This window comes from Oncorhynchus kisutch, unplaced genomic scaffold (genome assembly GCF_002021735.2).
Source record: "Oncorhynchus kisutch isolate 150728-3 unplaced genomic scaffold, Okis_V2 Okis03b-Okis08b_hom, whole genome shotgun sequence".
Lineage (NCBI taxonomy): Eukaryota > Metazoa > Chordata > Actinopteri > Salmoniformes > Salmonidae > Oncorhynchus > Oncorhynchus kisutch.
The window spans coordinates 11822436-11840000 of record NW_022261980.1 but is presented as its reverse complement, the minus strand read 5'-3'; the positions used below and the strand labels follow the sequence as shown (position 1 = coordinate 11840000).

General features: G+C 52.0%; 1 protein-coding gene across 1 annotated transcript in view; it reads right to left on the bottom strand.

Annotated features, from left to right (window-relative positions):
- The window catches only part of LOC109878472 (high affinity cAMP-specific and IBMX-insensitive 3',5'-cyclic phosphodiesterase 8A-like), a 155985-nt gene extending 141844 nt beyond the window's left edge, over positions 1–14141 (bottom strand). The window contains exon 1 of the mRNA XM_031812409.1: positions 13836–14141. Within this exon, the coding sequence (XP_031668269.1) occupies positions 13836–13964 (129 nt within the window). The 5' untranslated portion in view covers positions 13965–14141. The remainder of the gene's footprint in view (positions 1–13835) is intronic.
- Positions 14142–17565: the final 3424 nt, after the last annotated feature.

The following is a 17565-nucleotide window of genomic DNA, read 5'->3' as shown; positions in this document are numbered from 1 at the left end:
ACTGGGGGTGGGTTCTGCCGTCTGGTCTGACTGGGGTGGTTCTGCCGTCTGGTCTGACTGGGGTGGTTCTGCCGTCTGGTCTGACTGGGGTGGTTCTGCCGTCTGGTCTGACTGGGGTGGTTCTGCCGTCTGGTCTGACTGGGGTGGTTCTGCCGTCTGGTCTGACTGGGGTGGTTCTGCCGTCTGGTCTGACTGGGTGGTTCTGCCGTCTGGTCTGACTGGGTGGTTCTGCCGTCTGGTCTGACTGGGGTGGTTCTGCCGTCTGGTCTGACTGGGTGGTTCTGCCGTCTGGTCTGACTGGGGTGGTTCTGCCGTCTGGTCTGACTGGGGTGGTTCTGCCGTCTGGTCTGACTGGGGTGGTTCTGCCGTCTGGTCTGACTGGGGTGGTTCTGCCGTCTGGTCTGACTGGGGTGGTTCTGCGTCTGTCTGACTGGGGTGGTTCTGCCGTCTGTCTGACTGGGGTGGTTCTGCCGTCTGGTCTGACTGGGGTGGTTTCTGCCGTCTGGTCTGACTGGGGTGGTTCTGCCGTCTGGTCTGACTGGGGTGGTTCTGCCGTCTGGTCTGACTGGGGTGGTTCTGCCGTCTGGTCTGACTGGGGTGGTTCTGCCGTCTGGTCTGACTGGGGTGGTTCTGCCGTCTGGTCTGACTGGGGTGGTTCTGCCGTCTGGTCTGACTGGGTGGTTCTGCGTTTACTGGCTCTGGTCTGACTGGGGTGGTTCTGCCGTCTGGTCTGACTGGGGTGGTTCTGCCGTCTGGTCTGACTGGGTGGTTCTGCCGTCTGGTCTGACTGGGGTGGTTCTGCCGTCTGGTCTGACTGGGGTGGTTCTGCCGTCTGGTCTGACTGGGGTGGTTCTGCCGTCTGGTCTGACTGGGTGGTTGGTCGTCTGACTGGGGTGGTTCTGCCGTCTGGTCTGACTGGGTGGTTCTGCCGTCTGGTCTGACTGGGGTGGTCTGCCGTCTTGGTCTGACTGGGGTGGTTCTGCCGTCTGGTCTGACTGGGGTGGTTCTGCGTCTGCCGTCTGGTCTGACTGGGGTGGTTCTGCCGTCGGGTCTGACTGGGGTGGTTCTGCCGTCTGGTCTGACTGGGGTGGTTCTGCCGTCTGGTCTGACTGGGGTGGTTCTGCCGTCTGGTCTGACTGGGGTGGTTCTGCCGTCTGGTCTGACTGGGGTGGTTCTGCCGTCCTGGTCTGACTGGGGTGGTTCTGCCGTCTGGTCTGACTGGGGTGGTTCTGCCGTCTGGTCTGACTGGGGTGGTTCTGCGTCTGTCTGACTGGGGTCTGGTTCTGCCGTCTGGTCTGACTGGGGTGGTTCTGCCGTCTGGTCTGACTGGGGCTGGTTCTGCCGTCTGGTCTGACTGGGGTGGTTCTGCCGTCTGGTCTGACTGGGCGTGGTGCTGCCGTCTTGGTCTGACTGGGGTGGTCTTCCGTCGGTCTGACTGGGGTGGTTTCTGCTGTCCTGGTCTGACTGGGTGGTTCTGGGCCGTCGTGGGGGTCCTGACTGAAGGGGTGGTTCTCTGCCGTCTGGTTCTGACTGGGGTGGTTCTGCCGTCTGGTCTGACTGGGGTGGTCTCCTTTCTGCCGTCTGGTCTGGACTGGGGTGGATTTCTGCCGTCTGGTCTGACTGGGGTGGTTTCTGCCGTCTGTTCTGACTGGGGTGGTTCTGCCGTCTGGGTCCTGACTTGGGGTGGTTTCTGGCCGTCTGGTCGACTGGGGTGGTTCTGCCGTCTGGTCTGACTGGGGTGGTTCTGCCGTCTGGTCTGACTGGGGTGGTTCTGCCGTCTGGTCTGGACTGGGGTGGTTCTTTCTGCCCGTCTGGTCTGACTGGGTGGTTCTGCCGTCTGTCTGACTGGGGTGGTTCTGCCGTCTGGTCTGACTGGGGTGGTTCTGCCGTCTGGTCTGACTGGGGTGGTTCTGCCGTCTGGTCTGACTGGGGTGGTTCTGCGCCGTCTGGTCTGACTGGGGTGGTTCTGCCGTCTGGTCTGACTGGGGGTGGTTCTGCCGTCTGGTCTGACTGGGGTGGTTTCTGGCCGTCTGGTCTGACTGGGGTGGTTCTGCCGTCTGGTCTGACTGGGGTGGTTCTGCCGTCTGGTCTGACTGGGGTGGTTCTGCCGTCTGGTCTGACTGGGGTGGTTCTGCCGTCTGGTCTGACTGGGGTGGTTCTGCCGTCTGGTCTGACTGGGGTGGTTCTGCCGTCTGGTCTGACTGGGGTGGTTCTGCCGTCTGGTCTGACTGGGGTGGTTCTGCCGTCTGGTCTGACTGGGGTGGTTCTGCCGTCTGGTCTGACTGGGGTGGTTCTGCCGTCTGGTCTGACTGGGTGGTTCTGCCGTCTGGTCTGACTGGGGTGGTTCTGCCGTCTGGTCTGACTGGGTGGTTCTGCCGTCTGGTCTGACTGGGTGGTTCTGCCGTCTGGTCTGACTGGGGTGGTTCTGCCGTCTGGTCTGACTGGGGTGGTTCTGCCGTCTGGTCTGACTGGGGTGGTTCTGCCGTCTGGTCTGACTGGGGTGGTTCTGCCGTCTGGTCTGACTGGGGTGGTTCTGCCGTCTGGTCTGACTGGGGTGGTTCTGCCGTCTGGTCTGACTGGGGTGGTTCTGCCGTCTGGTCTGACTGGGGTGGTTCTGCCGTCTGGTCTGACTGGGGTGGTTCTGCCGTCTGGTCTGACTGGGGTGGTTCTGCCGTCTGGTCTGACTGGGGTGGTTCTGCCGTCTGGTCTGACTGGGGTGGTTCTGCCGTCTGGTCTGACTGGGGTGGTTCTGCCGTCTGGTCTGACTGGGGTGGTTCTGCCGTCTGGTCTGACTGGGGTGGTTCTGCCGTCTGGTCTGACTGGGTTGCCTTGAGTTCTTGACTGGGTGGTTCTGCCGTCTGGTCTGACTGGGGTGGTTCTGCCGTCTGGTCTGACTGGGGTGGTTCTGCCGTCTGGTCTGACTGGGGTGGTTCTGCCGTCTGGTCTGACTGGGGTGGTTCTGCCGTCTGGTCTGACTGGGGTGGTTCTGCCGTCTGGGTCTGACTGGGGTGGTTTCTGCCGTCTGGTCTGACTGGGGTGGTTCTGCCGTCTGGTCTGACTGGGGTGGTTCTGCCGTCTGACTGGGGTGGTTCTGCCGTCTGACTGGGGTGGTTCTGCCGTCTGGTCTGACTGGGGTGGTTCTGCCGTCTGACTGGGGTGGTTCTGCCGTCCTGACTGGGGTGGTTCTGCCGTCTGACTGGGGTGGTTCTGCCGTCTGGTCTGACTGGGTGGTTCTGCCGTTTGATGGGGTGGTTCTGCCGTCTGGTCTGACTGGGGTGGTTCTGCCGTCTGGTCTGACTGGGGTGGTTCTGCCGTCTGGTCTGACTGGGTGGTTCTGCCGTCTGGTCTGACTGGGTGGTTCTGCCGTTTGACTGGGGTGGTTCTGCCGTCTGGTCTGACTGGGGTGGTTCTGCCGTCTGGTCTGACTGGGGTGGTTCTGCCGGGTGGGGTGGTTTTTCCAATGAAACACTTCATTTTCCGTTCAGTTGCAAAGCGTTTAGCTACGGTGCGCACTAATGAACAGGACCCAGGCCTGGGTAGGAGGGCTAGAGAGGCAGGCAGGGAGACATGTGCCTGGGACATGGTGCACTTCAGGTCCTCTGAACGATCACAAAGAAGATGTATAAAGTAGCACACTGTGTCCCACAGGAGGGTTGGTGGCACCTTAATCAGGGAGGACAGGCTCGTGGTAATGACTGGAGCAGAATAAGTGGAATGGTATCAAATACATCAGAACACATGGTTTCCATATGGTTGATGCCATTCGCTACGTTCCAACTGCTGTGTTCATGTTCATGTGCAGAGCACATGGGACCGCTTGAAATGGCCCAGTGACGTCCGGGTTTGGCCGATGTAGGCCGTCATTGTAAATAAACTTGTAAATAAGAATTTGTTCTTATCCGACTTGCCTAGTTCAATAAAGGTTAAATGAAATAATTAAATATGAATCAATGCCATTATTCTCTGGTGTTAAAACTGTCTGTTCGTCGGCTGCTGTGGTTGTGTCCCCAGTACTATGTACAGCCCAGTACTAGGTCAGGCCTCCATACGTACGTCCCAGTACTAGGTCAGGCCTCCATATGTACGTCCCAGTACTAGGTCAGGCCTCCATACGTACGTCCCAGTACTAGGTCAGGCCTCCATACGTACGTCCCAGTACTAGGTCAGGCCTCCCTACGTACTGCCCAGTACTAGGTCAGGCCTCCATACGTCCGGCCCAGGTCAGGCCTCCATACGTACTGCCCAGTACCAGGTCAGGCCTCCCTACGTACGTCCCAGTACCAGGTCAGGCCTCCCTACGTACGTCCCAGTACCAGGTCAGGCATCCATACGTACGTACGTCCCAGTACTGGGTCAGGCCTCCCCACGTACTGCCCAGTACTGGGTCAGGCCTCCCCACGTACTGCCCAGTACTGGGTCAGGCCTCCCCACGTACTGCCCAGTACTGGGTCAGGCCTCCCTACGTACTGCCCAGTACTAGGTCAGGCCTCCCTACGTACTGCCCAGTACTAGGTCAGGCCTCCCTACGTACTGCCCAGTACTAGGTCAGGCCTCCCTACGTACTGCCCAGTACTAGGTCAGGCCTCCCTACGTACTGCCCAGTACTAGGTCAGGCCTCCCTACGTACTGCCCAGTACTAGGTCAGGCCTCCCTACGTACTGCCCAGTACTAGGTCAGGCCTCCCTACGTACTGCCCAGTACTAGGTCAGGCCTCCCTACGTACTGCCCAGTACTAGGTCAGGCCTCCCTACGTACTGCCCAGTACTAGGTCAGGCCTCCCTACGTACTGCCCAGTACTAGGTCAGGCCTCCCTACGTACTGCCCAGTACTAGGTCAGGCCTCCATAAGTACTGCCCAGTACTAGGTCAGGCCTCCCTACGTACTGCCCAGTACTAGGTCAGGCCTCCCTACGTACTGCCCAGTACTAGGTCAGGCCTCCATAAGTACTGCCCAGTACTCGATGGTTGCCTGTATTAACATGGTGCCCAGGATCTAGGTAGGTCTATTCCATGTCCAGAGATTTGGCTGCTTGGCGCCCAGTGAAGCAGCCGCAGTGTTTGGGTCGCTAGTCATCCCACGATATACTATCACTTATATTTATTTATACTGTATATCCACTGGTCATCCCACGATATTCGACGTTCTGGGTGATTCAAGGTGCTTGTGCTGAACTCCTCTGGTGTTGATGTTTTAACTGTGACTGCCTCTGCACCTGCTGCCTCTGCACCTGCTGCCTCTGCACCTGCTGCCTCTGCACCTGCTGCCTCTGCACCTGCTGCCTCTGCACCTGCTGCCTCTGCACCTGCTGCCTCTGCACCTGCTGCCTCTGCACCTGCTGCCTCTGCACCTGCTGCCTCTGCACCTGCTGCCTCTGCACCTGCTGCCTCTGCACCTGCTGCCTCTGCACCTGCTGTGGTTGGACATACTGCCTCTACACCTGCTGCCTCTACACCTGCTGCCTCTACACCTGCTGCCTCTGCACCTGCTGCCTCTGCACCTGCTGCCTCTGCACCTGCTGCCTCTGCACCTGCTGCCTCTGCACCTGCTGCCTCTGCACCTGCTGCCTCTGCACCTGCTGCCTCTGCACCTGCTGTGGTTGGACATACTGCCTCTACACCTGCTGCCTCTACACCTGCTGCCTCTACACCTGCTGCCTCTACACCTGCTGCCTCTACACCTGCTGCCTCTACACCTGCTGCCTCTACACCCGCTGCCTCTACACCCGCTGCCTCTACACGTGCTGCCTCTACACGTGCTGCCTCTACACGTGCTGCTCTACACGTGCTGCCTCTACACGTGCTGCCTCTACACGTGCTGCCTCTACACGTGCTGTTGCTGCCTCTACACGTGCTGCCTCTACACGTGCTGCCTCTACACGTGCTGCCTCTACACGTGCTGCCTCTACACGTGCTGCCTCTACACGTGCTGCCTCTACACGTGCTGCCTCCACACGTGCTGCCTCCACACGTGCTGCCTCCACACGTGCTGCCTCCACACGTGCTGCCTCCACACGTGCTGCCTCCACACGTGCTGCCACGACACCTGCTGTGGTTGGACATACTGCCTCCACACATGCTGCCTCTACACCTGCTGTGGTGGACATACTGCCTCCACACATGCCGCCTCTACACCTGCTGTGGTTGGACATACTGCCTCCACACATACTGCCTCTACACCTGCTGTGGTTGGACATACTGCCTCCACACATACTGCCTCCACACATATTACCCCCACACATATTGCCTCCACACATATTGCCTCCACACATACTGCCTCCACACGTGCTGTGGTTGGACATGTCTACATACTGCCTCTACACCTGATGTGGTTAGACAGGCCTACATACTGCCTCTACACCTGCTGTGGTTCGTGTAGCAGGACAGGCCTACATACTGCCTCGCCTACATACTGCCTCTACACCTGCTGTGGTTGGACAGGCCTACATACTGCCTCGACACCTGCTGTGGTTGGACAGGCCTACATACTGCCTCGATACCTGCTGTGGTTGGACAGGCCTACATACTGCCTCGACACCTGCTGTGGTTTGTGTAGCAGGACAAGCCTACATACTGCCTCGATACCTGCTGTGGTTGGACAGGCCTACATACTGCCTCTATACCTGCTGTGGTTGGACAGCCCTACATACTGCCTCTACACCTGTTGTGATTGGACAGGCCTACATACTGCCTCTACACCTGCTGTGATTGGACAGGCCTACATACTGCCTCTACACCTGCTGTGGTTGGACAGGCCTACATACTGCCTCTACACCTGCTGTGATTGGACAGGCCTACATACTGCCTCTACACCTGCTGTGATTGGACAGGCCTACATACTGCCTCTACACCTGCTGTGGTTGGACAGGCCTACATACTGCCTCTACACCTGCTGTGATTGGACAGGCCTACATACTGCCTCTACACCTGCTGTGATTGGACAGGCCTACATACTGCCTCTACACCTGCTGTGGTTGGACAGGCCTACATACTGCCTCTACACCTGCTGTGGTTGGACAGGCCTACATACTGCCTCTACACCTGCTGTGATTGGACAGGCCTACATACTGCCTCTACACCTGCTGTGATTGGACAGGCCTACATACTGCCTCTACACCTGCTGTGGTTGGACAGGCCTACATACTGCCTCTACACCTGCTGTGATTGGACAGGCCTACATACTGCCTCTACACCTGCTGTGATTGGACAGGCCTACATACTGCCTCTACACCTGCTGTGATTGGACAGGCCTACATACTGCCTCTACACCTGCTGTGGTTGGACAGGCCTACATACTGCCTCTACACCTGCTGTGGTTGGACAGGCCTACATACTGCCTCTACACCTGCTGTGATTGGACAGGCCTACATACTGCCTCTACACCTGCTGTGATTGGACAGGCCTACATACTGCCTCTACACCTGCTGTGGTTGGACAGGCCTACATACTGCCTCTACACCTGCTGTGATTGGACAGGCCTACATACTGCCTCTACACCTGCTGTGATTGGACAGGCCTACATACTGCCTCTACACCTGCTGTGATTGGACAGGCCTACATACTGCCTCTACACCTGCTGTGGTTGGACAGGCCTACATACTGCCTCTACACCTGCTGTGATTGGACAGGCCTACATACTGCCTCTACACCTGCTGTGGTTGGACAGGCCTACATACTGCCTCTACACCTGCTGTGATTGGACAGGCCTACATACTGCCTCTACACCTGCTGTGGTTGGACAGGCCTACATACTGCCTCTACACCTGCTGTGATTGGACAGGCCTACATACTGCCTCTACACCTGCTGTGATTGGACAGGCCTACATACTGCCTCTACACCTGCTGTGATTGGACAGGCCTACATACTGCCTCTACACCTGCTGTGATTGGACAGGCCTACATACTGCCTCTACACCTGCTGTGATTGGACAGGCCTACATACTGCCTCTACACCTGCTGTGATTGGACAGGCCTACATACTGCCTCTACTCCTGCTGTGATTGGACAGGCCTACATACTGCTGTGATTGGACAGGCCTACATACTGCCTCTACACCTGCTGTGATTGGACAGGCCTACATACTGCCTCTACACCTGCTGTGATTGGACAGGCCTACATACTGCCTCTACACCTGCTGTGATTGGACAGGCCTACATACTGCCTCTACACCTGCTGTGATTGGACAGGCCTACATACTGCCTCTACACCTGCTGTGATTGGACAGGCCTACATACTGCCTCTACACCTGCTGTGATTGGACAGGCCTACATACTGCCTCTACACCTGCTGTGATTGGACAGGCCTACATACTGCCTCTACACCTGCTGTGGTTGGACAGGCCTACATACTGCCTCTACACCTGCTGTGGTTGGACAGGCCTACATACTGCCTCTACACCTGCTGTGGTTGGACAGGCCTACATACTGCCTCTACACCTGCTGTGATTGGACAGGCCTACATACTGCCTCTACACCTGCTGTGGTTGGACAGGCCTACATACTGCCTCTACACCTGCTGTGATTGGACAGGCCTACATACTGCCTCTACACCTGCTGTGGTTGGACAGGCCTACATACTGCCTCTACACCTGCTGTGATTGGACAGGCCTATATACTGCCTCTACACCTGCTGTGGTTGGACAGGCCTACATACTGCCTCTACACCTGCTGTGATTGGACAGGCCTACATACTGCCTCTACACCTGCTGTGATTGGACAGGCCTACATACTGCCTCTACACCTGCTGTGATTGGACAGGCCTACATACTGCCTCTACACCTGCTGTGATTGGACAGGCCTACATACTGCCTCTACTCCTGCTGTGATTGGACAGGCCTACATACTGCTGTGATTGGACAGGCCTACATACTGCCTCTACACCTGCTGTGATTGGACAGGCCTACATACTGCCTCTACACCTGCTGTGATTGGACAGGCCTACATACTGCCTCTACACCTGCTGTGGTTGGACAGGCCTACATACTGCCTCTACACCTGCTGTGGTTGGACAGGCCTACATACTGCCTCTACACCTGCTGTGATTGGACAGGCCTACATACTGCCTCTACACCTGCTGTGGTTGGACAGGCCTACATACTGCCTCTACACCTGCTGTGATTGGACAGGCCTACATACTGCCTCTACACCTGCTGTGGTTGGACAGGCCTACATACTGCTGTGATTGGACAGGCCTACATACTGCCTCTACACCTGCTGTGATTGGACAGGCCTACATACTGCCTCTACACCTGCTGTGATTGGACAGGCCTACATACTGCTGTGATTGGACAGGCCTACATACTGCCTCTACACCTGCTGTGATTGGACAGGCCTACATACTGCCTCTACACCTGCTGTGATTGGACAGGCCTACATACTGCCTCTACACCTGCTGTGATTGGACAGGCCTACATACTGCCTCTACACCTGCTGTGATTGGACAGGCCTACATACTGCCTCTACACCTGCTGTGATTGGACAGGCCTACATACTGCCTCTACACCTGCTGTGATTGGACAGGCCTACATACTGCCTCTACACCTGCTGTGGTTGGACAGGCCTACATACTGCCTCTACACCTGCTGTGATTGGACAGGCCTACATACTGCCTCTACACCTGCTGTGGTTGGACAGGCCTACATACTGCCTCTACACCTGCTGTGATTGGACAGGCCTACATACTGCCTCTACACCTGCTGTGGTTGGACAGGCCTACATACTGCCTCTACACCTGCTGTGATTGGACAGGCCTACATACTGCCTCTACACCTGCTGTGGTTGGACAGGCCTACATACTGCCTCTACACCTGCTGTGATTGGACAGGCCTATATACTGCCTCTACACCTGCTGTGGTTGGACAGGCCTACATACTGCCTCTACACCTGCTGTGATTGGACAGGCCTACATACTGCCTCTACACCTGCTGTGATTGGACAGGCCTACATACTGCCTCTACACCTGCTGTGATTGGACAGGCCTACATACTGCCTCTACACCTGCTGTGATTGGACAGGCCTACATACTGCCTCTACTCCTGCTGTGATTGGACAGGCCTACATACTGCTGTGATTGGACAGGCCTACATACTGCCTCTACACCTGCTGTGATTGGACAGGCCTACATACTGCCTCTACACCTGCTGTGATTGGACAGGCCTACATACTGCCTCTACACCTGCTGTGATTGGACAGGCCTACATACTGCCTCTACACCTGCTGTGGTTGGACAGGCCTACATACTGCCTCTACACCTGCTGTGATTGGACAGGCCTACATACTGCCTCTACACCTGCTGTGATTGGACAGGCCTACATACTGCCTCTACACCTGCTGTGGTTGGACAGGCCTACATACTGCCTCTACACCTGCTGTGATTGGACAGGCCTACATACTGCCTCTACACCTGCTGTGGTTGGACAGGCCTACATACTGCTGTGATTGGACAGGCCTACATACTGCCTCTACACCTGCTGTGATTGGACAGGCCTACATACTGCTGTGATTGGACAGGCCTACATACTGCCTCTACACCTGCTGTGGTTGGACAGGCCTACATACTGCCTCTACACCTGCTGTGATTGGACAGGCCTACATACTGCCTCTACACCTGCTGTGATTGGACAGGCCTACATACTGCCTCTACACCTGCTGTGATTGGACAGGCCTACATACTGCCTCTACTCCTGCTGTGATTGGACAGGCCTACATACTGCTGTGATTGGACAGGCCTACATACTGCCTCTACACCTGCTGTGATTGGACAGGCCTACATACTGCCTCTACTCCTGCTGTGATTGGACAGGCCTACATACTGCTGTGATTGGACAGGCCTACATACTGCCTCTACACCTGCTGTGATTGGACAGGCCTACATACTGCTGTGATTGGACAGGCCTACATACTGCCTCTACACCTGCTGTGATTGGACAGGCCTACATACTGCTGTGATTGGACAGGCCTACATACTGCCTCTACACCTGCTGTGGTTGGACAGGCCTACATACTGCCTCTACACCTGCTGTGGTTGGACAGGCCTACATACTGCCTCTACACCTGCTGTGATTGGACAGGCCTACATACTGCCTCTACACCTGCTGTGATTGGACAGGCCTACATACTGCCTCTACACCTGCTGTGATTGGACAGGCCTACATACTGCCTCTACACCTGCTGTGATTGGACAGGCCTACATACTGCCTCTACACCTGCTGTGGTTGGACAGGCCTACATACTGCCTCTACACCTGCTGTGATTGGACAGGCCTACATACTGCCTCTACACCTGCTGTGATTGGACAGGCCTACATACTGCCTCTACACCTGCTGTGATTGGACAGGCCTACATACTGCCTCTACACCTGCTGTGATTGGACAGGCCTACATACTGCCTCTACACCTGCTGTGGTTGGACAGGCCTACATACTGCCTCTACACCTGCTGTGGTTGGACAGGCCTACATACTGCCTCTACACCTGCTGTGGTTGGACAGGCCTACATACTGCCTCTACACCTGCTGTGATTGGACAGGCCTACATACTGCCTCTACACCTGCTGTGGTTGGACAGGCCTACATACTGCCTCTACACCTGCTGTGATTGGACAGGCCTACATACTGCCTCTACACCTGCTGTGGTTGGACAGGCCTACATACTGCCTCTACACCTGCTGTGGTTGGACAGGCCTACATACTGCCTCTACACCTGCTGTGATTGGACAGGCCTACATACTGCCTCTACACCTGCTGTGATTGGACAGGCCTACATACTGCCTCTACACCTGCTGTGATTGGACAGGCCTACATACTGCCTCTACACCTGCTGTGATTGGACAGGCCTACATACTGCCTCTACACCTGCTGTGATTGGACAGGCCTACATACTGCCTCTACACCTGCTGTGATTGGACAGGCCTACATACTGCCTCTACACCTGCTGTGATTGGACAGGCCTACATACTGCCTCTACACCTGCTGTGATTGGACAGGCCTACATACTGCCTCTACACCTGCTGTGATTGGACAGGCCTACATACTGCCTCTACACCTGCTGTGATTGGACAGGCCTACATACTGCCTCTACACCTGCTGTGATTGGACAGGCCTACATATTGCACTATATCCTAGATAAAAGATGACATTGTGACGTGATTAAAGTCCATGACGTGATTTCGATCAGATGTCTGTATCAACATTGTGAGTTGGATGTACTCTATGCCCAGATCAAGCTGTGTGTGGGCAGAAAAGTCCTGCTAGATTTCAATCAGTACCACATTAGATGACATGTCACTGTTTGTTGTTTTATGGCCCAACAGACCGATGACGTGGCTTTACCATCCTGGACGTGTAGTAAACAACATGAATGTCAGAGTGAATACATTCTACACTAACAGCCCCAACAGCCACGTCCACATGCATTAATGTGAATGAACACAACGGTCCAATGATGACTACAGGGAATATTCAATCAAACCACGGTCATGTTCACTGTATCTTCATTTACACAACTACAGTACTGCCAAGCACTGTGCACACACACACACACACAGACCCACACACACAGACACAGACCCACACACACAGACCCACACACACACACACAAACCCACACACGCACACACACAGACCCACACACACACACACACAAACCCACACACGCACACACACAGACCCACACAAACACACAGATCCACACACACACACACACAGACCCAGACACACACACGAAGTGTAGGTGTCCTACATTTGACAGGAGTCCACCTGTTAATTTTTACAGAGTTCAAATAACATTCTGCTATTTTATTTAAAAACATGACATGTTTAAATACTGTAGGCACAATATGTGTCAGTGTATGCAACTGTACAAATTCTGTACTGCTTGTTAGATTGAATTTCAACTACTCCCACACACAGAGTTGGCTGGATATGCAATAACCACAAGCTGTAAACAAATGCCATCTATTCATGAGAGAAAATAGCCGGGGAAACTGTGACGTGGTAGGAGATGTATGTCCTCCACGCTGCCTGCCTGGCTAGGCCTTCTGGTCTATATAGTGTTATGGAAGACTGAACAATACTCTCTGTATGACCCCCCACGACCTTCTCTTTGTGGAGGGAGGGGGCGTGGGTCACCGAGGTCATACATTTTGACTGACGCCTAATCCACTTCTCCTTCTCCGAAAGTAAAGACAGACAGACGAGGAGGTTGATGCTGCACATCACAAGGTTTGATGGTCCATATTAATGCCGTACAGCCCCCGTTTCAACATCCTCATATCACCGAATCATAACTACATTAGATGGTGCTGTAGAAGGAAGGGACATTCAGACATAACACATACGGAGAAACTGTGTGTGTGTGTGTGTGTGTGTGTGTGTGTGTGTGTGTGTGTGTGTGTGTGTGTGTGTGTGTGTGTGTGTGTGTGTCTGTCTGTCTGTCTGTGTGTCTGTCTGTGTGTGTGGGTCTGTTGTGTGTGGGTCTGTTTTGTGTGTGTATGTGTGTGTGGGTCTGTGTGTGTGGGTCTGTGTGTGTGTCTGTCTGTGTATGTGTGTGTGGGTCTGTTGTGTGTGTGTGTGTGGGTCTGTTGTGTGTGGGTCTGTTTTGTGTGTGTGTGTGTCTGTGTGTGTGTGTGTGTCAGTGAGTGTGTCTGTGCGTGCGTGTGTGTGTCTGTGTGGGTCTGTGTGTGTGTCTTCTCCAAGAAGAGTGGCCTGTGTGTGTGTGTCTGTCTGTGTGTGTCTGTGTGTCTGTGTCTGTGTGTGTGTCTTCTCCAAGAAGAGTGGCCTGTGTGTGTGTGTGTCTGTGTGTGTCTGGCTCTTCTCCAAGACGAGTGGCCTGTGTGTGTCTCACCTTGATAGTGCTGGGTTTGATCAGAAGTCCTGGGGCAGGAGTGGCATTGGTCTGCTGGGAATCGTCTGATTCCTTTCCACTTTGATAGACCACCCTATCGGAGATATGAATGCTTGAAGCACAGCCCATGCTTCAACCCCACTTCAGACAATCCCTCTAGCTCAAGTGCTTTACCAATACCTGGACGACTGTCATTCGGTATCCCTCCACTGATATCTTCTGGGGGGTCTTTTTCTCCCTCTTGATAAATCGTAATGCTAAACGCTCTCTCTAGTTTCCCTAACACTGAAGCATGAATAATAGATGTTCCTTCCCCCCCCACCCACCCACCCACCCCCCCCTAACCAGGAAACAGATTTCCTCTCTCTCTGCTTTTTAATATATTTTTTTTACATGAAGCAATTTAGAGAGATTTTCTACACGCGTCGTTTTATTATTGCTAACACGAATCCCGTTATTATAGAACGCCGCTGTTCTGTGGTTCTATTCCAGGGCCGATTTATCCTTCATGACACCGCTTCCCCGCCTCGGATTCGTACATCACTTGCTCGCTCTCTTTCTGAATGTATGTAAAAAAAATAAAAAACTTTACTCTTTTCAAGTAAACGTCAGTCTTCTGGTTGAATTCAAGCAGAAGTTTTATCCATGTTCGTCCAATAAGCGTTCTGCTGAAACCGTCCTCCCCACCCAGAACCATCCAATTCCATTGGACTACTGACTATCTGGTTAGCCACTTCATTTCAAGACATTGGCCACAATCCGGTTCTCACGACAGTTTGTTCCAGCCTCATAAACCCCATCATCAACAGGCTACAATATTCACACTGCATGGTGCTCCCCTCGACTGTCGCTCCAATCTCAAGACTCCCCCTTGCAACAAAATGCAATTTAGTCCGATAAAACATGCCATTTATCTGCCAAAAAAATACCAATTAGGCGAAACAGAAATATTTTGGTGGAATCTTCATTCAGACATCCACTGTCAGCTTGATGACGACCCGACAGAGATAGAAAACTGGGTAAAAATGAGTTGCAATTTTTTCCTCTTTCTGAAAAAAATATGAAGAGTGCTGTCAAATTATCTGTTGAAGAGGTACCTCCTCTGGATCAGACCAATCGCATAAAAACAGACCGCTGCGCGTCCCCAAGTTTCGGTTTTCAGTAAGGAAGATGGGTGATTGTTCTTTATAAACGCAAAATACAGAAATTCGCTACATAATGGTGAATTATTTAAGTATTTTTCTCTGCCTTTCGAGCGTTTGCCCTTCCAATTCTTCGGCACTGCTTGACAGCAGCACGTCCAATAAAAGCTGCCGCAAGGATTGACCTACAGCCTTTACTGACGTCAATGCAAATGAGCCTCAACGGGCTAATCAGAGCGCGTCTCCAGCCAGCTGGGCGGATCCAGCGCTCAGAGGGGGAACTTTGAAATGGACCAGAGAACGTTCACACACTGCCTCTATTCGAATGGGTTCTGAGCCGAACGTCACCCCAAACCGGATGACAATATGTTCAGGGTGAAAATGTATATCTTACACGGGTGTATGCCTGTATTTCTTTTTAAAGCTGTAGGAGATCTTGTGGACACAGCCTGTTCTCATTTACTCTATGATCAGTGATTACATCAATATTACATCATACATTTTCATTCATTTGTCAATTTTTTGTAAATAATCAACTGCATAAATTATCAATATTAATATTGCGTTATTGTCAATGGACCCTATACTGTTCAATAACCAATAATGCACAAATATGTATTATAAAATGGGTTATAGCCTACTACTGTTAAATAGTCTTGTTTAGGCCTACCTCTAAACTTCAACCAATAAATATCACAAATTGGGATATATTTCAAATGTTTTATGGTAATTTTATGGTATTTGTCTCTGGTACACTGTTGCTGGCTTCACGTGCTCGTGAGAAATAGGACACTGGGAAGTGATAAGTCTGACATGATTGTGTTCAAGTGCTTTTGAAGTCATAACAATTCTTCAACCAATAACATTTTAGCTAGCTTGATAAGCTTAGCTAACATTGCTAACATTAAAACTTAGCTAGCCTGTATACTATACTATACAGACTCACCCGGCCTGCACAGCTGAGTAAGGGAAACAGCTCGATTCACACAATAGTTATTATAACCTTGTGCATGAAGTTCAGAATGACAATGTCACGTGTTCAACGTCTAAAGACCTGCATCACTATACTGAGAGTGTTTCCAAAAGGACATATTTGGGTGTTTTTGGAGCCTTTGTTAATGTTCTTCAGGGCCCCAAACTGCAGAACAAGGACGAGGAAGGGATTTGCAGTAAAGAATAAATATTTAAAAAAGAACAAGTGATATCACAAAAAAAGGGTGTCTGGACCCGTCTAGAACATTCCATTTACATGTTTTTTAAAATAGATTTGTATATATATATTTTTAAAAAACGTTCCTGTATTTTTGAGTAGAATGTCCTTTTAAAAAGTCAACAGAAAAAGTAAAGTTCTCACATTCGTTCTACAAAGAAAGAAAAAATCACCGCAAATCTAATGACAACACCTTCAAATCTGTACATTAACAAATAACCTTCAATTCTTAACATCTTTATCTCTCTTATCAAAATTACTCAATAAAATTATATTTTTCAAAAACATTTGTATTATTGTCCCATACAATAATATTAAATCTTGACTTTTTTTATTCCAACAAAAATTTGGATAAATATTTTGATATAGTTTGGCAACCCCACTGCAATTCCTCCGCGACTCATCCAGGGTTCTCGACCCCCACTTTGACTAGGGTATGACTAGGGTATGACTAGGGTATGACCAGGGTATGACTAGGGTATGACTAGGGTATGACTAGGGTATGACCAGGGTATGACTAGGGTATGACCAGGGTATTACCAGGGTATGACTAGGGTATGACCAGGGTATGACTAGTGTATGACCAGGGTATGACTAGGGTATGACCAGGGTATGACTAGGGTATGACTAGGGTATGACCAGGGTATGACTAGGGTATGACCAGGGTATGACTAGATGTATGACTAGGGTATGACTAGGGTATGACCAGAGTATGACTAGGGTATGACTATGGTATGACTAGGGTATGACCAGGGTATGACCAGGGTATGACTAGGGTATGCTACACCTTCATCGAAGAGTTTCTTGTATAGAGAGCACAGATGTCAAACAGGACCTTTTTTTATTTCTATATTCTTATTTTAAATGTATGTGTCCCTGTCCTTCACCTGTTTATGTCTATTAATGTTCTGTATTATGTCATGTATTATGTTCTGTGTGGACCCCAGGAAGAGTAACTGCTGAAATAGCTATTCTATACATTTTGCAATGAGACTTTTATTTTTTATTTTTATTTCACCTTTATTTAACCAGGTAGGCTAGTTGAGAACACCTTTATTTAACCAGGTAGGCTAGTTGAGAACACCTTTATTTAACCAGGTAGGCTAGTTGAGAACACCTTTATTTAACCAGGTAGGCTAGTTGAGAACACCTTTATTTAACCAGGTAGGCTAGTTGAGAACACCTTTATTTAACCAGGTAGGCTAGTTGAGAACACCTTTATTTAACCAGGTAGGCTAGTTGAGAACACCTTTATTTAACCAGGTAGGCTAGTTGAGAACACCTTTATTTAACCAGGTAGGCTAGTTGAGAACACCTTTATTTAACCAGGTAGGCTAGTTGAGAACACCTTTATTTAACCAGGTAGGCTAGTTGAGAA